General features: G+C 38.8%; 1 protein-coding gene across 2 annotated transcripts; it reads right to left on the bottom strand.

The window, feature by feature from the left end:
• Window positions 1–51: 51 nt before the first annotated feature.
• LOC127452763 (perilipin-2-like) lies at window positions 52–22,386 on the bottom strand. Of its 2 annotated transcripts, none has more exons than XM_051718459.1 (8): window positions 22,269–22,386; window positions 16,829–16,862; window positions 16,517–16,715; window positions 10,081–10,163; window positions 8,490–8,727; window positions 7,999–8,192; window positions 2,124–2,390; window positions 52–504 (listed from the first exon to the last, which is right to left on the bottom strand). In XM_051718459.1, the coding sequence occupies exons 2-8, from the start codon at window positions 16,850–16,852 to the stop codon at window positions 55–57; spliced, it is 1,455 nt and encodes a 484-aa protein (XP_051574419.1). In that variant the 5' UTR covers window positions 16,853–16,862; window positions 22,269–22,386; the 3' UTR covers window positions 52–54. The 2 variants fall into 2 exon arrangements, with proteins under 2 accessions (XP_051574419.1, XP_051574420.1); XM_051718460.1 differs by having other exon boundaries at window positions 16,829–16,857; window positions 22,269–22,369.
• Window positions 22,387–23,165: the final 779 nt, after the last annotated feature.

The raw sequence follows: 23,165 nt of genomic DNA, 5'->3' as shown, positions 1-23,165 counted from the left end.
TCTATTCTGTGTTTGTGACTACATTTATGTGTTAAATCTTAAAAAGAGTGGAACCTATTGCTCTGTGGTTTCCTTCACTGGAATGACCTGGTCTTCAGATGAAGAGACAGTGCTCAAAAACTCAAATGCTCGTTGGCTCTGTGATACTAACTGCATGATAGGTGCCAGCAGAACCTCAGCGGTTGAGGAACGGCGGCGGATCATATCAGTAGTGGGCACAGCCAGTGTGTCAAGTTCTGGAGGGTCTGAGATCTGGGCATCTATCTTTAAACTGCCCTTACGGCCATTTGGGACTGTGGTTGGAGTTGGAGAGAGAGCTGGGCTGACTGGAGGGCCGCTGGCAGACCCACGTCGAGAACGGGTGTAAAGGCTCCTGCGGCGATGTAAACGACCATCCATGGCCTTGAGGAAGAGGCTGTTTGCAGAGACCCGGTTGGATGGACTTTCAGGAAGTTCATCTGATGTTGGGTTATTGATTGCATCCAGATCAGACACCTGTTTCACCTGTGAAAGAGGAACGCACTGTAGTCACCTGAAAGTCTGTTATTAATTTCGAATATGAGTTGGAATATTTACACACTAATCCAAATGTGATGCCTGATGGTCTAGATAGTATACACATGATATCTTTACAGTGCCACATATTAGATTCAAGGAATTCAAGAAAGGAATATTCCAGGTTCAATACAAATTAAGCTCAATCTACAGGCATTATATTGATTACCACCAAAATTAATCCCTTAATTAGTCCCTCCTTTAAAAAAAAAAGCAAAAATCCGTTACAGTGAGGCACTTACAATGGAAGTTAATTGGGCCAATCCGCAAACGTAAAAATACTCATTGTTTCAAGAGTATAGCAACAATATGTGTGTTAACATGATTTTAGCATGATAAAATCGGTTACTAATCTTTTTTTGTAAAGTTAGATCCAATTTTACAACTTCGATGCCAGGATGACGTAACATGTAAACCCTGCAATCCCCCAAAAATTATGATTTTAAAAACATTACAGCTATTAAAAGAAGAATTAAAGTGCTTTTATAAAATTATACGCTTCACATTTACGCCTTTTAACCCTCCAAAATATCACTTCCATTGTAAAATTTTTGCTTCAAGTCAAGATTAATTTTTGTGGTAATCAACATTATGCCACAAATGCTGTCGATTAAGCTTAATTTATATTTAACCCAGAATATTACTTTAAATCAGGAAACTTCAAAACCACAAACTGCTTCATGCCTGCCATTTAACGTTTTTGGCTTCACTTGTGCATTTTCAGTGAATGGTGTACTGCATATTTACTGGCATTTCTATGCTTAGAAGAGCTGTGTGAATATTTATTTGCAAATAAACCTCTTTAAAATCTGGTGAAATAGGACAACCTGAGAAAAAAAAGAAGCAATTACAGACAATTACAGACCACACAGAAATAAACCCATTGAAACCCAGTCTTGAACTGAACAGGGCTGCGTTTCCCAAAAGCATCGTAAGCTAGGTAGATTGTAGTAACCATTGGCGCCAATGGTCTCTACGATCAACTTAAGCTTGCAGTGCTTTTGAGAAACGCAGCCCAGTTGTGTTTTCAAGTTGCTACAGTTTTTTATTTGTCAATGAAATTTAATTAAGATACAAAATGGCCTGAAAACATTACAGTATGTACCCAATCTGAAATTAATATAAGACATGAAAGGGCACCGTGCTAAAAGAAAACTGAAAAAATTCCCCAAAAGGCACACACAGTAAGAGAGAATAAATAAGAACAGGTAATAATGCAGCACCAGCTATTATGAAGGCATATTTACTGTCCTTGAATTTTTATTTAGTTATTTTTATGGGAACACAAAGTGACCCATTTAGCTTGTGTCTATATATCTCACAAACTCAGACGTGTTCTAAACAGAGATTGAGGCTTTGGTAAAGAAAGCATGGTCGTAATGCTGCGGAAACTGACAGTGCCACTAATCTGCCTTATTTTAGTAACACACAAGAGGTCCAAACTTTGGTGTACTCTCGGTTTTAGACTGTTTTTTCTTACTAAGTTCTGGAGTTTGAATAAACAGGTTCAAAAGAGGTGTATTTTTAAACAAGGTTCTAGACTGTTGAGTTTGTGTAGGCATTCTCACCAGGTCATAGAGTGGGGTAGTGTTGATGAGCAGCTGTATGAGAATCTGTCCCAGTTCCAGCAGGTCACTCATGATATTGCGTACCTGAGCAGGTAGATCCAGCATCTGCTGTACAGGAGGCAGACCCTTCAGTGCCTGTATACCCGAGGCGAGTTGAGCCATGAGCAGAGATCTTAGTTCCTCTATGCGATGCACTTGAGATATGTAAAATGTCAGAAGCAGCTGCAGCAGAGATGTTACCATCTCCATCAGCCGCATGAGACCCACCTGAACATGAGACAAATGACAAAATACCAGATCAGGAAACTAGTGACAATGGTACACCTGAAAATGAGACCCAACACAATGATACCATAATTAAACAGTGAACAGCAATACACACATGTATGGACCATGGCACAAAAGGCAAGTCACACTTGAGCAAGAGTGATATAGGGCAAGCAATATGCAGAACTTCAAAGTCACAACAGTTCATTAAGGTCAAATTAGTCACGTTTTTGCTGCTGAAACTTAGAAGCAAGTGGCCTGGAAACAGAGCCTAACAGTTTGATGAAGTGGCAATAATGACTAATCACACACCTACAGACTGCCTGCAGGAACGTGAATAGAGTTATCCTTTGCCTCAAATGTTCCTTGAGAATACACTCGCTGTTCTGTACAGGTAAATTAACAAACAACAGAAACTGCAAGTGCTGTGAAAACCGGTATTGTGAGCCACACTGATGGGGTTAATTGAATATTATCACAAACAAAAGAGACAGCCCTACATTCTTTTAGACCTGCTATCCTAAATTATTTAATCTCTCTCTCACACTATGTCCTCTGTCTACAAGTTCATTTTGTTTGTTTAGTCTTCTGTTTTCAATTCATTTGGTCCTAATCTTCTGACATATATACAGTACGTATGTTTTTCCAGTCTTTAACTGTCCAATTTTGCTGAACCTGTGCCCACTGCAGACTCAGCTTTCAGTTGTTTGCTGACAGAAGTGGCACCCGATGTGGTCTTCTGCTGTTGTAGCTGCTGTTGTAGTCTGAGCTAACATAGTCTTTCTGTCAGCTCGAACCAGTCTGACCATTGTCCGTTGACCTCTCTCATCAACAAGGCATTTTCGTCTGCAGAACTGCCGCTCACTGGATGTTTTTTTTGTTTTTGGCACCATTCTGAGTAAACTCTAGAGACTGTTGTGCGTGAAAATCCTAGGAGATCAGCAGTTACAGAAATACTCAAACCAGCCTTTCTGGCACCAACAATCATGCCACAGTTGAAATCACTGAGATCACATTTTCTCCTTATTCTGATGGTTGATGTGAACATTAACATTAACTTAAGCTCCTGGCCTGCATCTGCATGATTTTATGCAATGCATCGCTGCCACATGATTGGCTGGTTAGATGATTGCATGAATAAATGTACAGGTGTACTTAATAAAGTGGTCGGCGAGTGTATATATTTATATACACATTTGTGTGTGGTGCTACACACATATAAATTCAAACACAATCCCTGTCTGGGCATCACTTTAACAAGTCTCTTATCATGTATCAGTATATTGTCATGGTGGCTTGAAGGACAGAACATTTCATTTCCATAGGAGAGGCCTGGTATCTGAACTGAGTCAGATGGGACCTGACAAACTTTACAGTTTTGGGTCAGGTTCAGAGTCAGAGCAGGCAGCCAGTCTCTCACGTGGAGCTGCATTTGCTGCCAGACAACGTGAGTGTGAGTGCACATTGCTAAAACAATACTAGGGCCCGTCTAGCAGACACAGGCACACAGTCCTGTTCTGGCACAAGGATCCACCAACTGTTGCCCGTTCATTTAGGTAAAGAAGAATGTGGGTCAGCCAAATATGAAGGTTCCCTCTTTGTTGTCCATTCCCATCATTATTGGGCCACCACCTCACCGCTGGTCCACTGCACAGCCTGTGACCAAAATGTGAATTACTGTTGCCAAGTCTCTGCAATGTGTGTGTCTCTGACAGTTCAGAAACCACACAGCATCTCTCACGAGGGCACACACTCTCGGCCTGTTGCTTCAGGCTCTCTGGGGTGTCTTTTGGGTTTGTTACTGAAGACTCTGTAGAACAGTGCACTTGTGCTCTCAGCCCCAATTACTCTCCATTCTACTGCTGGGAAAATTCTGGCCTAGCACCGCAGGACCTTGTTCGGGGACAATAGTCCACTTTGGACCCTCTGATCCTCGGCCAACAGGCGTGTCGACCCATACAAAATATATAACATGAATTTTGATAGTTTGGCATCTGGACAGCAAGTAAAAGTTTCCCATCATGCAAAACTCTGAGGCTTACTTTATGCAGCAGTACTGCTATAGGGTAAATGCTACCTGTACATGATAAAATACAAATGATGGTGAGTGGTTACCGTTTTGAGAACATCAGCATATGTTGTGTTTTGGATGCTGGTGTGCTGATGTTACCAGAAGGCTTCTAAAACAGCTTAAAATAAATATTCCGTATTCCATACAAGTTAAGCTCAACTGACAGCATTTGTAGCATAATCCTGATTACCCAAAAAATGTATTTTGACTTGCTCCTCCTTTTCTTAAAAAAAATCTGGGCTACAATGAGGCACTTACAATGGAAGTGAATGGGGGCCAATCCATAAACATTAAAATACTCACAGTTTCAAAAGTATAGCCACAAGACGTAAATAATATGTGTGTTAACATGATTTTAGTGTGATAAAATCGCCTACTAACCTTTTCTGTTTAAAGTTACAGACATTTTACAACAAACTCTAAAACCCTAAAATGATTTAAACAACTTTACAGCTCAAAATAATACATTAGTTTTAACAGAAGAATTAATGTACATGTAAGTGATTTTTAAAAAAGTTTAAGCTTCACATTTCTGCCTTTAAACCCTCCAAAAATTGTCCCCATTCACTTCCATTTTTTTAAGAGAAGGTGGGATGAGTCAAAATTATTTTTTGTGGTGATCAGCATTATGCCACAAGTGTTGTCAATTGAACTGAACCCGGAATATTTCTTTAACCAGCAAGACTTGGTCGACCAGCATTATTTGAAAGACCATGGTTGGCTGACCAGCATAATGACTAGCTACATTTTGCTAGTAAATGGAAATTCATATTGGTCAAGCTGATTGCAAATTGACTGAAAATGATTACTGGCTACAAAGTACAAAACTAAAATTGTAATCTGGAACATAACATTATAGATAACACCTTTAAGTTAATCTACTTAATTTTGGATTTGTAGTATATTAAGTACCAATTTACACTCCTTTTATTAAAAATGTGTAAACATGAAATTAAGCAACAATTTGCTATTTGTCATTCCTGTGGCATGTCTTTGAAAGTCAAGACTGATTGATAATGTTCCAGAAACCATGTTCCAAAAACCAGCTTGACCACCTTAAGATGGAATGTCCAGCTGGTAGCTGATTTGTTGCTGGTTCCTACCGGCTTGTTTACCAGCTTGGACCAGCTAATGATCACCTTGGACAAGCTGGAAACCAGCTACCATAATTTTCTCAGGAAATGATTATAAGGGCGGAGGGCTTGCTTCTCTTGAAAGCTGGCAGTGTGTTTATCAAGCATCGTTGGAGCATCTCCTCACCCTCTAGCTGTGGTGGTTGTGTATTTGGTAGGTCTATAACACATGCTTTCACTGCCAAACAGCACGTAGCAGTAGTTCCCACTGGAGTTCAAACTCAATCATGACTATTATCTTTCTAAACAAGCACTCCCATCCCAAACACACTGCAGCCTGGCTCTGTTTGTGTGTCTCTGATTTAAAAAAATAAATAAAAAAACTGCTTTCTTCTTACATCATCAGGAATGTTCCATTAGTTATTTTAATAGTCATTCTGAGTAAATAAAAGAATTCGCTACTAGGCTAGATTTAATGCTGATGTCTACATCTAGCAGGAATACTAACTCTTTAATGAAGAAATTCACAACAACAACAACACATTAAAATCAGAGGTGATAAATCCACTATTTTGACTAAAAGCATAAATGTAAAATACTGTGTAAATAAGTTTTATGAAGTCAATTATGCTTAAAACTTTGGGAAAGGTAAAATCTATCCTGGTGGCTCCATTTCTTTGAAAAGGGAAAGGCCATAAATAATATGTTTTCAACTCAGCAAACCAAAAGTTGTGCTACAGCTTGAAACTTTTTTCTCCCTTTCCCCATGTCATTCCATGCCTGAGTATGTCTCAGGGGTCTTGATCTAGAACAAGTAATTGCAGTGATTTATTCTATGTGGGTGAGTCTACGGACTGGACAGGAAGCCCTGGGGGTGGCAGGGCAGTGCAAATGGCTGTAGCATGGTACACAGCACGTAGAGACTCTATTTTAATTTCAAACCCATAAAAGAGGAAATGTGCCGGTGGTTTAAGAAGCTCATGAAGAGCTGTAGACAGCGATATCACCCCATCAGTGTACATGGTTTAGTCTCTATACTCTTCCAGACATGTCTGTAGCCATATTTATTCCATGACTTTATTGCAGCAAATTACTCTCCATTACTGACTTGTGAGTCACGTCTTCTTTATATATATATTCCAAGTCTTTATTTATTCTGATGTGTGTTAACACAGTCAAGTTAAACATCAGTTGATAAGTATCAGCTCCCTTTTTTTAACAGACTGAACTAGGTATTTAATTGTCCTGAGATAAAATAAGTTAAATATAAGATTTTGAACCTCATATTCACTTAGTCGATTATACTATTAATATCATGGAAATTGTGATTTCATAAATAAAACATCAGATTTGTCCTGCTGTTTGGATGGAGAACTCCAACCAAGAATAGCATGGATGGAGCCTTATACAGGCAAGTTCTGTATGTTACACAAACATTCATTCCTCTGACGTTTCATGAGATAATGTGGCTTTATATATGATGTTGGAATTCCGGAATAGTCCAACCGGAACTCAGGCTTAAATTCATTTCAAATTCTGTGATATGACCAGAAAATTTCTGTCAACTGATGCTCTTCACCTAATTTGGTAGAGTTGGAGCAAATTTGCTTTGAAGCATTGTTGAAAATCCCACAACAGACATCTACTATGCTAAAGGAATATGCAAAATACTGACTGGGCTAACATGTGAGTGATAACACACGGCTAGGTGTGTGTTAATAAAGGGATAATAACAAGTCTACTTGTCAAATAAATAAATAAATAAATGGACATAGTTTGATAGTTTACTGTATGAGCTTACTTCTAGAGATTGCACAGTGATCCGAGAAGCAGATGACACACAATACCTGGATGACTAATCTTAATACCCAGATGTGCGGTTGTTACTCAGAGATATCAGACTGCTAGGTGGCGCCATTTACCAGTCAGAATTGAATATTCCAGAGCACCGTGTAATATACGATTTTAATGCATGATGTGGAGGCGAAGAACCATCCGAAGCAAAGTTATTGGCTACATTATTATTGTTAATGAATGGGGGAAAATATTTTTCAATTTGATAAAATCTGAATCTGTAACAAGAACAAAAAAGTGACAAGGGGGATTCAAGGGGGTGAACACTTTCTAAACGGTTTGGGAACAAAAGGATGTCTTTAAAATGTGCATTTGTTTTTCTTTCAGAATTTTTCATGGTTCCCTGTTTTGTCCGTGTGACAAAATGTTGTTAGATTGCCTATGTTTGAACTCAAAGTTTCCTGGAGATTGGATTTGGCAAGTATGCTTTTGTTTGTTTGTTTTCTCTAGGGGAAATGGTGTTATCTTTAAAAACAACAACAACAAAAAAAAAAAAAAAAAAAAAAAAAAAAAATCACTTCATTGTTGGTTTAGATCTCATTTTTGAGGACATGACCTGATACTCACGTAAAGTTGATCAGATCGGAGTGACTTTTATACAAGGGCCTACCGTCTCAGCAGCTGCCCCCAATGTCTGCAATACGCTGTCCACTCTTTCTCTCAGCTTCATCAATTTGTGGTACAGCTGCAGATACACACACAACAGCAGACTGCGGATACGTGTCCACATCCGAGGCTCTTCTTCTTCATCATCACTATCCTCCTCATCTTCATAACTCTGCACTCTTCTCTCCCACTCATGACCTATAAAATGAAACAGTGTAAATTGGTTGTGCCAATACAACTTCTTTAAATTAAACAGAATTCTATTGAAAGTAGAATGAAAAACTAATTAAATAAATCTCTCTATGCCCATTTCCATCTGTTAGTAAAAGGCCGTGTTCATTCCCCACAACCAGCAGAACAATTGCGCACTCTAGTGGTTACATCCGCATGTGCATTAAAGAATTGTAAACCTATATTTGTTTTGCAAAAACCCTGTTGCTTCGCTTCATGAGAATTTTAAACAACAGTGTCTAACTAGGTTTCACTATGGCTTACGCATTGTGGGTGGCAGGGGTAGGTAGTAAGCAACTGCCTCCTCTGATTGAGTGATGAGCTCGTCCAGGCCAGCGGCGATAACTCGCCCAGTTGCTGTTTTTTGAGCTGCCTCCAGGAGGCGCAAACTGAGCTCCAACATTTTGTCCCATGTGTCTACAACTCTGTCCAACTCATCGTTCATACGAGATTGCGCATGATCCATCCGCGAGAAGAAAGCATTCTTCAGATTAGCAACCACCTGAGGGTAGAAAGGTACGGAGGGCATCAACAAGGGGACGGTGATGTTAGGCAAATCAAATAACATGTTAGTTTGAGAAGTGACACAGCAAAATGAATACAACCACTGAGACACACGACAATACAGGGTGCGAATTACTTTGGTTGGAAGAAAAAAAAACAAAAACAAAAGGGTGGTAGGGCTCTTAAAATAAAAAGTACATATATCAAACAGTTTAACTCTACATATTACATAAAACAACTTTTAAGTAGCGTTGTAATAACCACAAATTTAAAGCTCGTATTTTGACCAGGCACCGAACGTTAGTCACGGCTTAAAAAGTCTAGGAACTGTGCTAGGGAATGCAAAACAAAATTTGGTTTGCATGCAACCAATCTTAATAGATTGCACCCTCAGAATCAAAGCCAAAGTGTGTAACTTTTTCGGTGTTAAAATACTTTCTCCTATCCCGGTTTAATATGCAGAGACAACTATAAGAAAGCCATTTGTAGGTTTATTTTCTTGAAAACTGTAAACACTGTGTCTCTGTGGCGCTATGAAAGCTCCACTAACAGTCGACTCAACCAGTGGCGTGAGTTGGGGGTGGGACTATCTGTTTGTTCAATCAACGGCACATAGAGGGAAAGCAGTGGCTGTTTCTCAATGTGCGTTATTTTGTGTGCTTACGTTCTCGTGGACTCGTTCAACGTCCTTATACACTGCCGAAGTTCAATACCCAAGAATGCAAGTACCGAGAATGCATAAAATTACCCGGATGTGTTCTTGATCAGGCCGAATATCGAGGATGCGTTGGATCGTTACTTGTGGGCAAGAACCCGGTACTACAGTGGTAGACGAAGGACATTTATTTATTGTGTTTCCCCGTAAGAGATTCCTGCTGTAAGCTCGCGAAAGTCTGACGGCTTGTGTGAGTGGTTGCTGGGCATCATTTGTATAAAGTAATAAACACATGGAGGAAACGTGTATTAACAAACTTTATTCTTTTAATGTTTTACCAGTCCTGCAAAACCTCACTGGTGTGATGATAATAGTGCTGTCAATTGTGATAATGCTTGTAGTTCTCTCTCTGGCTACAAATATGCTGGGACGGGCAGCTGCCAACAGGAAGATCGAAGCACATCTCAAAGCTCACAATAGATGCGTTCTACGTCCTCTTAGGACTTGGCAAGACTGGTCTTCATAAAAAATGCAAGTCTGTTCTTTGCTTTCTTTGCTTTGAGAAACACCCTATGTTTATTTTTGCAATTCCGTTCGGTGGCGCAGGAAACTTTAAAGAATAGAAATTCCTTTTTAAAAGTTGACAGTGTCATTGTATTATTCACATAAGCCTACTGCACACTCTTACACACTCACCTCATCTGTGGGCTGTTGGAGGATAGGGAAAAACTTTTCCAGTTGCTCCAAACCCACCAGAGCAAAATTGTTCACAGCCTCTACTGCAAAGGTAGACACACAATGAAATCACTTTTCCTAAATTAAACAAAATTAACCCCTAAAGAGATGCATGATGTTACATTATACAGTAGATTTGTTCAGAATAAACCATTTCTGTACCTACAAAACCAAAGGACTGAAGAATTGTTCTTTGGTTTCATTAAATGGAAATAACCAAATAGAGAGAGTTCTCAGTTGAGTCAAGCTTCACAGTATTCTTCAGAAAAGAATGTTTTTATCAAAAATGATAAATCTCTCATGATTTTCTCTCCTTTATGCCATCTCAAATATGTTTCTTTCTTCTGCAGAACACAAAGATTTTTTTATGATATATCATGTGTGTTTGTCCATGCAATGTAAGTCAATGGGGTTCAAAACTTTTAAGCTCCAAAAAGGAATTAAAGGCATCATAAAGGTAATCCATACGACTCGAAATTTAATCAGAGGTTTATAGTAACGAAGTACAAATACTTTGTTGCTGTACTTAAGTATAGTTTTTTAATATTTGAACTTGTGTATAAATATTTCTGTTGACTTTCACTTTTACTTCACTACATTTTAAAGAGAAAATTAATACTTTTACTCTGATAAATTTCTCCCAACCCTTTAGTTACTTTTGCGACTGAGCACCGAAAAAAATTACATTACATGTGGATCGCCAATAGTGATGTCTGATACGTGAAAGATTAATTTGAATCTAATCTTTTACATTTGATTCCTTTGAATAGGTCAAAAAGATTAAAAAAGTGGTCTGAAAGATTTGTTTTGCGAATCACGAATCTGAAACAAAATCACTAAGTAGCGTGTGTCGAACAGCACCTATTTTAAATAAATATTAAATGTATTATTCAGCTATATAGCAACAGAGAAAGCATTAAAAGCATAAGATTACATGTTTTTGAAGAGAGAAAAAATAATTTTTGAAAAGAGAAAAAAAAATTTGGAAGAGAGAAAAAAAAGATTTAGGAAGAGAGAAAAAAATGTAAGACTTAGGCTCAGGAAGGAACTGAGACACTATTATTATTATTATTATTATTTTTCACTTTGCGGTTTAGAGCTTCCGTATATAATGACTATATGTGCTCATGATGAAAATGTCTAACAATAACATTTGCAAAACTAATTTAACCTGAAACAGATAGTAACAGGAGAATAATTATTAATTATTTTTTAAGGAAGATGTGAATGGTGCTTGCCTAAGCAAAACTAGGGTGTTCTGGATGGTTGCTAAGGTGTTCTCAGTGCTTTTTGCTATTGCATGGTTACTAGGGTATTTACAAGGGTGTTCTGGGTGGTTGCTGGGGCATGCTATGCAGCTGCCAAAGTGCTCTGCTCTGTGTTGTAGCGCATTGCTACAGTATACTGTAGGTGTTTACTTGTCTGGCCTGAGTGGTTGCCAGGTTGTTGCTATGCTGTTGCTATGTTGTTCTCTGTGTTTGTAGCACATTGCTATGCAGTTGCTAGGCTGTTCTCGGTGGTTGACAGGTTGTTGCTTTGCTGTTGCTATCTTGTTCTCTGGGGGTGTTTACCCTTGTTCACTTCAAGCGTTTTTACTGATCGTATTGCAATCCGATTGAAAAAGCGCATTCCATTTATACTTGGTCTCCGCCAAACAGATATACATCCGATCTTCAATTCCCGACTATATGCAAATACTTCTGTGATTATGCTAATGCCAGGCATCTAATAAAAACAGTTTTTTTTTTTGGACAGGTATCTGTGTGTGTGCGCGCAACTCTGTGTTTTCCCCTCTGGGCTTGTTGTAGGTAAGATGCGTCATGCGCATCAGCAGCACTCATTTTCAGTATTTAATTTCATTTTGTCAGCAGTCTGTATCAAATAAATGAAGATAAAAATGTGCCTCTCCAACAACGTGCATCCGTTTCTTAATTTTGTATTATTTATTGTGCGATGTGAGCCCTGTGCAAATGCTCGGTAACATAATAATAATATAATAATAATTTTTTTTTCTTTATTTATCACATTATACATTTGCACATATACAGTGAAATTCTTCTTTTTTTCCACATATCCCAGCTAGGCTGGGGTCAGAGTGCAGGGTCAGCCATGATACGGCACCCCTGGAGCAGATAGGGTCAAGGGCCTTGCTCAAGGGCCCAACAGTGGCATCTTGGCAGTGCTGGGGCTTGAACCCCTGACCTTCTGATCAGTAACCCAGAGCCTTAACCGCTGAGCTACCACTGCCCCTGTAGCAGCTGATGTATGGGCAGAGTAAAGTGTTTGAAGTGATCAGAATGATTTGTATCCGCCTCAAATCCATCTTTGAGGGCATTTACACAGATAGCAATCCAATCAGCAAAAAGTGACCAAGTGTAAATACCCCTTCTGTGTTTGTAGCAGTTGCTAGGCTGTTCTAGGTGGTTGCCAGGTTGTTGCTATGCTGTTACTAAGTTGTTCTCTGTGTTTTTAGAACAGTGCTATGCAGTTGCTAGGGTGGGTGGTTGCTGGGTGTTGCTCACTGGCCCAAATGAAAAGAGCCTACCACAAGTCTCTATTCTGATCACTAAATATGGCTCAGGTTCCTCTGCAATGTTCCAGTTTGTTATGGACTGTTCATATCAATCATATGTCAAATCTGCATATGTTTAACACATAACCAGTATTAACAATATTTCTGTTATGTTGTGTTTTTTTCTATGTCCTCCTGGGAAGCTCTTACTTACATGGTCAGAAGTTGCAGTTGCGATGTAATGTGCGTTCAAGTGATTTTATTAGAAAAGAATAGGCCCGTTTTGCAATTTCCTATTTTTTTCTTCTCTTTTTTCTTTTTACTTTTTTTACTTGTCTTTTTCACTTTATTAGCACCAATACAACAAAATGAAGACTATTCATGTAGTTTAATGCTTGTAATTTATGCTTTATCTATCTTATTTGATCATTCTTGTGTGGCCACATATACTGATGGCAGATGTTGTTTTGTTGCACAAGCCTGTCACCTCATAAGCCTGCTAAATGACCAAGGGTAAAACTTCACCTCCAAAGTGTTTAAACAGGTAGTAAAAGCGTTAGGGGTGAGTCATCAATTGTCAAGTGCTTATCATAGTGCTAAAATCAATGCTCTGTACATACTGTGTTGAAACAGGGAAAGATTGGTCTGAGGGTTTACCGTTGCTTATGTTCGCAATATGAGAAATGGTACAGAAGTCACTGGAGTTCAGTCCGGCTGAACTCGTGTTTGGACACACAGTTCAGGGACCGCTAAAACTGTTACATGAACAGGTTCTTGCCTGTATATTTTTGGATTAGGTAAGGTCTTTTCAGGAAAGGTTTCACAAAGTTTGTGAGGTTGCTAGGGCACATCTGGCTGACACCCAATCTAAAATGAAGGCCCGTTATGACAGAAAAAACATTGTGCATAAATTTCTGCCAGGAGATTCTGTGTTAGTTCTTCCCATTCCTGGTTCGGCTTTAGAAGCCAAATTATCTGGTCATTCTCTGGTCATTTCTGTATGGTTGAGAAGAAGCTTAGTGATACAGACTATGTCATCTCCACTCCTGACTGCAAAAGGAAGAGTAGGGTATGCCATGTGAATATGCTCAATACCTACCATACATGAGATGCAATTGAGTCTCCTAAAATGGTACCTGCTGTGCCTTCTGTTGCATTACTGTCTGTGTATAGTCCTGAGGTGGATAGATTAGTCATGAGGGATAAGCAGACCTCCTGTGGACGGTTACAGAATCTTATTGTTTTTGCTAACCTAGAGTCTTGCCTTTCACATCTTTCAGAGGTTAAGCATGCAGATGTTGTGAAATTGATTTACAAAAATCACACTCAATTCTCTGATGTTCCAACTCAGACTACAGTGCTAAGTCATGACGTAGATGTAGGTAAGTCCCAACCAATAAAGCAGCACCCTTATCGAGTGAACCCCAGAAAGCTTGAAATAATAAAAAATAAAATAAGTAGAGTAATTGTTGCAGCAGTAGAGCTCCATGGAGCTCTCCCTGCCTACTGGTCCCAAATTCCAACTCCTCGTTTAGATTCTGTATGGATTACCAAGGCAAATAGTGTAACAGTACCTGATTATTTTCCTTTACATCGAATGGAGGATTGTGTAGATCAAGTTGGTTCTTCGTGTTTCGTCACCAAACTGGATCTTCTTACATATGATTGGCAGGTGTGTTTGACCCCTCGCGCCTCTGAGATTTCAGCTTTTGTCGCTCTTGACAACTTCCTGCAATATACGTTCAAGGCTTTTGAAATGCAAAATGCACCTGCTACTTTCTGCCTTGTGCAGAAGGTTTTGTCAGGAGTGCCAAATTGTGAGATTTACTTAGATGATGTCGTGATTTACTCTATGAGTTGGGAGGATCATTTGGATGGCCTTGAACTAGTGTTTAAACGGTTGGCTGATGCTTCGCTAACACTGAATCTTGCAAAGTGTGAATTTGCTTAGGCAGTAGTTACTTATATGGGTAAGCGGATTGGACAAGGACAACTGTGACCTGTTGAGGCAGAGGTGTCCACTATCATTGATTTTCTAACCCCAACTAACAAACTTGAATTACAGCATTTTTTCTGGGGATGGCGGGATACTACCTCAGGTTTTGTAAAAACTTTGCTGTCTAGTTTCCCCATTGACTGACCACCTCTGTAATTCAAAAATATTTGTGTGGAGTCCAGAGTGTGTATACGCATTTAATGCTGTTAAGAATCTCCTTTGTAATGCTCCTATTCTTGCTGACCCTAACTTTGCGTGACTGTTTAAGTTACTGGTGGATTCCAGTGTTACTGGTGCTGGAGCAGTTTTGCTGCAAGATTATGACCATAGCATTGAACATCCCATTTGTTACTTCTCAAAGAAGTTTTCTAGGTGTCAACGTCATTATAGTACCATCGAGTTGTTGGCCCTGCAGCACTTTGAAGTGTATTTAGGGGCTAGTTGCAGTCCCATTGTCATCAACACCGGCCACAACCCTTTAATTTTCCTTGCGTGGATGTCAAACGCAAATCAGAGGTTGATGCGCTGATCTCTTATCGTACAGGGATTCAACCTTGACATCCATTGTAAAAAGGGGGCAACATTTTTTGTTGCTGATGCACTAACTAGAGTGCATGAAGGTGAAAATGAAGGTATGTTGACATTGTACATTTTTTGCATGCAATGTGTGCAAACCTTTTTTTTTTTCCTTTCAATGTGACTGTTTGTTTACAAACCTGGGTTTGTAATCTTAAGGGTGGGGGTGTTACGTCCAGATGTATCTTGTGTGCATGTACTGTGTGAATGCCAGTTTCATCTCTCTCTCTCTCTCTCCTCACAGAGTGTCGTGATTGGTTGTTGGGATGGGAAGATGAGTATAAAGCCTTGGCAGTACCTCACTACAATGAGTTTATGAAAGTGGTGTTGTTATAGTGGCTTTTTCTGTGCACTTTGGTAAAAGGTAAATGTTCTTAATCTATTTGACAGAGAGTTCTGTTGTTGAAAGCTTGTTGATACAGCCATTGAATTCTAATTTTTTTTTTTTCCAAAAGTTGTAGGGAGGTGGATGCCTGTTTTATGAGTTATGGAAACTGTCAGGTTTAATTTTTTTTAATGTATTTTTTGATTGCTGGAACAGGAGAAGTGAACTCCAAGTCCTTGTTACACCTCTCCAACCTTAGACTGGAGTGGGCTGTAACAAGTATGACGAATGGATGCTTTATACAACACTGGGTTTAATTCATGTCTTTTGATGCGACATGATCGTTTTTGGGTGAGAACAGACCAAAATGAATGTCCTTTTTTACTATAAAATTTGACATCTGCAGTTTGCTTGCCTCGAACATGATTTGAAGCTTGATTACACTTCCTCACACTTGACGCATGCACAGAGCACCCTCAACCAAAACTGAAAGTTCCTCTTCAGAAGACATGGATTTAACCACGCAAGTTGTAAAGATTACCTTTACGCTGCCTTTATGTCCTTTTTGGAGCTTGAAATTTTGGACCCCATTGACTTGAATTGTATGGATTTAAATTAATCATATCTCCTTTGAAAAATATTTGTGTTCTGCAGAGGAAAGTCATTTGAGTTTGAGATGGCATAAGGGTGAGTAAATGATGAGAGAATGATCATTTTTTGGGTGAACTATTCCTTTAAAACCTGTAAAATCTAGATTCTTTGAGCAATTAATTATTTTATGCCAGCATCATGTTGTGATTTCAGAACTCTCCCAGACCCTTGTCATGAATTTAGTTGTCCTGAAATGTGTATGTCTGTTCCTCGCATCAAATTTTGTCCTGGCATAAGCAATTAATTTCGGTTGAAAAATTCAGGAGAAGTATTTAGATTTACCTGAACCTATGTCAATGCTTAAGAGATACCTTGTGCATTAATGTGACTGACTCACTCTCTGGTTTTAGGTTCTGTAGCAGAGGTGCTGCTTGTTGCGTGGCTGCCATGTATGCACTGCGGATACCCAGCTCGGCTACGCTGCCCATGAACCCGAGCAGTGGATAGTGACCTTTCACGTCCATGTAGGTGGCAAAGGCTTGCTGCAATGCTGAGCTGACTAGTGGCAGTTTTACCACATGCTTCAACACATTCCCCTACAGAAGTAAGACATGTATATGAGTATGTGAGATGTTATTGGTCTAGTTGTGGTCTATAGATCCATGCAACAATGTATTTTTTTTTTCAGATCCAAGAAAACCAAACTTACCTCATTGTATTGTGCTGTAGACATGTCTGCTTTACTTTATGGAGCCAGAACAGAGAACACAAAACATTAATGCATGTCACAAAAAAATTGGTTGGGTTTCAACACTCAAAGAGTATATATTTTTTGACTATGTAAATGTTTTGTGGATGATTAGAGCAGATGGGTGAATATCTACTCGCATATGGATGTATAGATGAAATTACTCTGACGTCACACCGCAGGAAACCACGCTTCCGAGTTCCCTTACGACTCAGTACACTTGATATTGTGTGCTAATGCATACGGGGAGTGTACTTCCACACAACCTAGTTAAAACCTCTCTACAATAACACCAATATTCTAATATTGGCTATGGTGTTTGAGCCCTGCCCTTTTAGGCGCAAAGCTGTCCGCTAAATAAGTAGGAATTTTCTTGAAGAAATGTTCTTCCTTCAAGACAGCGATTCATCTCTTGTCTAGAAGCCCTCTACTGCTTCGCCGCCGACTACATGAGTCAGCAGGCGGAATCTTCATGGCAACGAGAAACTCCGCTCCCCTGCAGTGTTCCGACGAGCATCACTCCGCCTCGCCGCTTGGCGCTTTGCTGGTGAACGGGCTGCTTCAGCATCCTGATTCCCCGCAGTGCTTCGGAAGGGTTTGTGTATCCTTATAAAGCAATTGTATGTTGTATATTGTGTGTATAAATATATATATATATATATATATATATATATATATATATATATATATATATATATATATATATATATATATATATATACACAGTCCATTGGCGAGTCAATGAGCAACCTGGTGTTTTTGGATCGTTACATCTGGCTGACCCTCACGGAAATGCATGACTTGGGAAAAGCTGCCCTTTTTGGAGGCTCTGTGAATAGAATTGCTGAGCACTACATCACGACTCAGCAACAATCACAGGCTACGAGACATTTTATGCCAAAACAGAAAAGTACTTCATCACAACCAGCTCGCTCCCACTCTGTCTCGGTCCAGTGCCCGTCTAAAAACCCAACACCAGCTGCCTCAGCCAAATGTCGCAGCCGAGCCGCTGGTAAAGCCATGCAAGCTGTGGCCCAAATTAAGGCAGCCTCTCCGCGCAGCAAAGCACTCCTGACAAACAATACTGTTCCCCTCTTCCCCACTGCTGTTTTTTCGGGAAAGGAATAATTTTGTTCAATATGTTGTTTTCTGTGTCTCACATTAATCACATGCAATAAAGTTTGCACATAATGCACAACCGCTTCCCAATGGTGAGCGTCACATTATATAATGTATGAACATTCAAAGATTGCAAAAAGAGTACAGCGCTCACCCAAGATGCTCACACTTTTTCAATAAAGGGCTTTCCCACTTCAAAGCACACATTTTTGCACAACTGCTTCCCAATGGTGAGTGTCGAATTATATCTTGTAATGAATTACAAAGATTACAACACTCGTTGCACATGCACAAGACGCTCACACTTTTTCAATAAAGGGCTTTCCCACTTAAAAGCCTTCAAAGCCTTCATATGCATATGTTGAGCGCGCCTGCCAGTTCAGACTGTCTGATCAGCTCTTTGTGTGCTATGGAGGATGCACGAAAGGAAAGTCCGTCTCCAAGCAAAGACTTTCTCACTGGATCATTGATGCTATTGCCCTGGCTTACGAGTCGCAGGGTAAGATCTGCCCAATTGGTGTTAAAGGACACTTATCTAGAGGCATGGCCTCCTCATGGGCATGGACGAACGGTGTGTCTTTACAAGACATATGTTTTGCAGCAGGATGGTCTTCTCAAAACACATTCGCAAGATTTTACAACCTAGATGTAACGTCTCTCTCTTCACAAGTCCTCTCTGTTTAGAGCGCTTGCTATTTCATTTGCCAAACAAATACTTCCCCTCCCTTTAAGTATGGGCTCCCCATCATTTTGCACAACTGCCTGCATCAGGCCTTTGTAATTTACCAGAAAGTCACTAGCACTTTCATTATAAATAAACTCCCTTCCCGACTGGGGTTAATTCATACTGTATGACTATAGTTCATATATTCATTCTGAGTGCTCCCCTCCTGGCCCAACATGAGGGTCACTCACTTGCAGCATACTCATGTTGGTCGCCGTTCAGCGGGACTGCAGCGTCATGTTTCCTCTCTGGAAGGTTATGTCGTGTAATGCGCCGTGATGGGATTCTGTTCCCCATATGCGTTAGCACGCAATGCCAAGTGTACTGAGTTGTAAGGGAACGTCTTGGTTACGTACGTAACCTCGGTTCCCTGAGACGAAGGGAACGAGACATTGCGAACGCTGACCGCACTACAAGACTCAGAGTACTTCTGAGGTGCGAGCAATGCGCTCCTTGTCCCTCAGTCAGAAAATTATGAGGAATGGTGTTTGTGCACCTGCTTTTATAGCGGACAGCTTCGCGCCTAAAAGGGCGAGGCTCAAACACCATAGCCAATATTAGAATATTGGCGTTATTGTAGAGAGGTTTCAACTAGGTCATGTGGAAGGACAACTCCCCATATGCGTTAGCATGCAATGTCTCGTTCCCTTCGTCTCAGGGAACCGAGGTTACGTACGTAAATGAGACGTTCTTTCGAGCAGCAGATTTCAATGTTGGAAATAGGCAGTGCTGCAGTTTTATTCATCTTTTAAGCTTTATAGAATGTAATAATGTCTATTAATGTTAACAAAAGTTATTATAAAGGAATATCTATGGTTTACAGTGAAGAAATTATGTGGGTTCTCTTCTGAAATATCAGCAAAATAAGTTTAAACTTGGTTCAGTGAGCCTGTATGTTTATGTCGGACATGTAACAGGTTGATGAATACACATTCTCACATGTTTAACACACTTCTAAAGCCTAAGAAATGTGATATATAAAAATAAAAACTACCACTAAACATGCAATATGTGTCCTTACTGCTTAAATTATTAACCCTCATACAATAAATAATTATATTCTTACTTCAATATGATCCTATTCCATATCAAAACTTAACAACAGCTGTTTTCGATTGAACAATATTATTTACTGCATTCATAATAAATGCAAAGACATAATTTTAGCAGTATGACATTATCTTTATTCACTTATCCTTTCACAAACAGTAGTCCATGCACTGCAGTTGTGGAGACGGGATCTGTTCCTCCTGTTATATTGTATAGGGTGGTCTTGATCAGATAAGATCATTGTTAGATCACATTTGACCTCATATCTGTCACAGTGACAGCACTTCGGAAATTTAAAAAAGCAGTTTACAATCAGATTTTACGTAATTTCTTCGTAAAAAAGTTAATATCGAACAACAGCTGCTGCGGGTCAATTGGGTCTAGTAGAGCAGACTCGATAACAGTGACGGTGACCCGTGAATTGTCGTCATTTATGTGAAATCCTATGTTTGTCCAGATGCAGCGATCTGCTGGAAATTTAAAGAAGCCTCATTCTCCAATAATCTGTGGGAAACAGGGTGTTCCAACCCCACAAACAGCACTTTTTGGACAGTTTCAGCGCAGTTTGAGTGAAGCGCCCATTTCTGAGCTACCAAAAGAACCCGGAAGCGGCGGGGCAGAGCGTTTGTTTGTAAACAGTAACTTCATCTATAGACCATACTCTTAACCAACAGTGTAACGTTTTTGACAATATCATGCGATTTGACAATGTCTAAACAGCCTGTGTTAAAAACTTTGCGACCTTCCCATGGGTAAGTCAGCTGATGTCACTTGACAAAACCAGCCTATGTTAGACCAACTCACTGTGGAAATTGTATATAGCATTTAAACTACAGGATTTTGAATAGTCAGAATTTGCCTAGCAATCAAACAGTAAGATAAAAAATGTAGAATATGCAAATCTGTCCAACCATCAGGTCTCAGGCAACTTCAGTAATAATTGTCTTCAAAATATGTCTTCAAAACATTTTAAATAACTTGAAAGTAAAAATTACATCTAAAAGACCCATTTATTTTATAAAGGTGTTTTAAGCTACACTGAGTTACATTGTCAAACAAAACAGGCAAGTAAGCGGTTATCACTGGTGCCCCTGAAATGTCATTTCAGTTAATGGCCCAAACTCTCAAACCAAAACCAATGAGATCGTTCAAAAACAGACTTTAGAATGTTGTTTGAAGTCTTAAGTCTTAAAACATCTTCAGATCGAATTACATCTAGAGATCAAAGGGTTCTTCAGAGATTTATCTCATGGAATAAAATCTAACTGTGTCAAATCTGATGAAAGCATATGCACAAGCCTTTTGAAAATATAAAGGTAGGTGTTTTCAAATTCACTTACAGAGGGGCCACTTTTTTACTAACAAAAGTGTTTACCTATTATTAAGTTAAATTAATTTGAAATTGAAACAAACAAACAAAAAATATATAAAAATAACAAGCAACAGAAACAGATTTATCTGCTCAAATCACACCTAAATAAAGTTCTTTTACAGGAAATCTGAGGGCCCTGACAGAAGGACTTTGGTTACCTGTACACAGTTTAACATTAGTGCAGAATTAATTGTCAGTGAGTGAAATCAGTAGAAAAGGGTGTTTTTTTTTTTGTTTTTTTTTTTTTGTTTTTAAGAAGCAAATCCAGACATATGAGCCTTGTAAAGCTTTTGTGAATTTAAAAGAGATGTCACTGTTAATTAATTTAAAGCCTCCCTGTCAGACAAAGCTGATCTAATGTCAGGTTTTCCTTTCAAACCTAACAGATATGATACATGGGTAGCTGATCCTTGATCAGCCCTCATAAAGACACATGAGGCACCGGATCCCTTCTCTGTCTGTGCATATGCTCACAGTAAACCAAAATTCTGTATCTCAGATACTCTTTGGACACCTTGAGCCTTAGTTTTGACAAAATACAATTGAAACATTCTTCAAATTTCATAAAATGTATTATTGGCAACACTTCAATGCTCATCTAGATATCAAGTAATTTTTTTTTCTTTTTTAAATTTTTTTTTTATATACAGATATTCAAACTTTTCTACTTAATTGGTTAACAGTTCCTTAGAGAATGTCTTTAAAGAATGGTTGGTATCTAAAGAATATCACTCAACAACCCTGTTACAGGGTATTTAACAAGAATCAACAGTGTTCACAGGTAAAGTAACTTATGTATTGTTTGCACGAACTACTTTGCATAAATATAATTACATTAATAACAAAATATATATTATTATGCTTAAGTATTATTAATATTAATAATAATAGTAGTAATAACAATAAATTAAAAATCAGTACTCTATATTGGTAATCAAACACTTAAACATTACAGTTATGTTTTTTGGTATTGATAAAATACAACAATATTGGTTGATCTTAAAAAAATACATAATAATCCATTTTATCTGAACCATGTATCTCACCACTGATAATTGTGTGACTACTACTATTTTTGAGCAGACAGTTGACAGCAAAAATAATTTCAAGCAACAACAGCTGAATTGTCTTCTTACCTTCAAGTTGAGTCCTTTCGAATATTAAAATGTAAAAACAGAAAAATAGAGATAGCTTTTATAGATATTTGCTGCAAACCCACTAGTGCTGCCCTTTTTATTATGTCTCACGTCTCTGTCAGCAGAGTCTGAACAGAGTTTTGTTGGATGATTTTGTCATTTGTCATGGTAGGTGCATGTGATGCTTCTCATTTAGGGTGTGGCAGGTCCACGTATGCTAAGAGATCGCTTAAGGCATTGTTTGCAAGTCAGTTAGTTTACCCATTAAGTTTTAGACAAAATTCAAGACATTACAGACATTACAGCATAATTTTCTGTAAAGCTGCTTTGAAACTGTGTATTATGAAAAGAGCTATGCAATAAAAATGACTTGACTTGACCCAGTGGTTACAAAGTCTTAGTGAGTGAAATTCCACATTTTCCATGAAATAATCAGGAATAAATGATTTTATTCACTCGATTTCACTGATGTTTCTCCAGAGTCATACGTTTTCTCTTTGGCCTGCTTTCATTAACTCAGACGAACAATAGACTCTAGACCTTTCATGGGGTATCAACATGTGTACTTTATTCTAGGACTATACCTTTATTTTTTTCTGTGGAAGAGCACTACACATTTCTATATGTAGAACAGTTACTACATTACCAGTACAGGTAATTTTTTGGAATCAGTAGACAAGTAGAGTTGCTATACAGCTTTATTATCCTGTATTTTATGACTATAGTCTGGATTGAGTGACCTGAATGAGAGAATTGTTCGAGTGACATGAGCTCATAGCTCAAAGAACTTGAATTAGAAACAAATGTAACCTCATGATTGTAATATCACCTTTCAAAAGTGCAAAAGTTATTCAGCCCCTTTTACATCAGTATTCCTGGTCTAATTCAGAAATTGAA

This window comes from Myxocyprinus asiaticus, chromosome 15 (assembly GCF_019703515.2).
Source record: "Myxocyprinus asiaticus isolate MX2 ecotype Aquarium Trade chromosome 15, UBuf_Myxa_2, whole genome shotgun sequence".
In the NCBI taxonomy this organism is placed as follows: domain Eukaryota; kingdom Metazoa; phylum Chordata; class Actinopteri; order Cypriniformes; family Catostomidae; genus Myxocyprinus; species Myxocyprinus asiaticus.
Note: the sequence above shows the minus strand (reverse complement) of the source record. Positions and strands in the feature narration are given on the sequence as shown.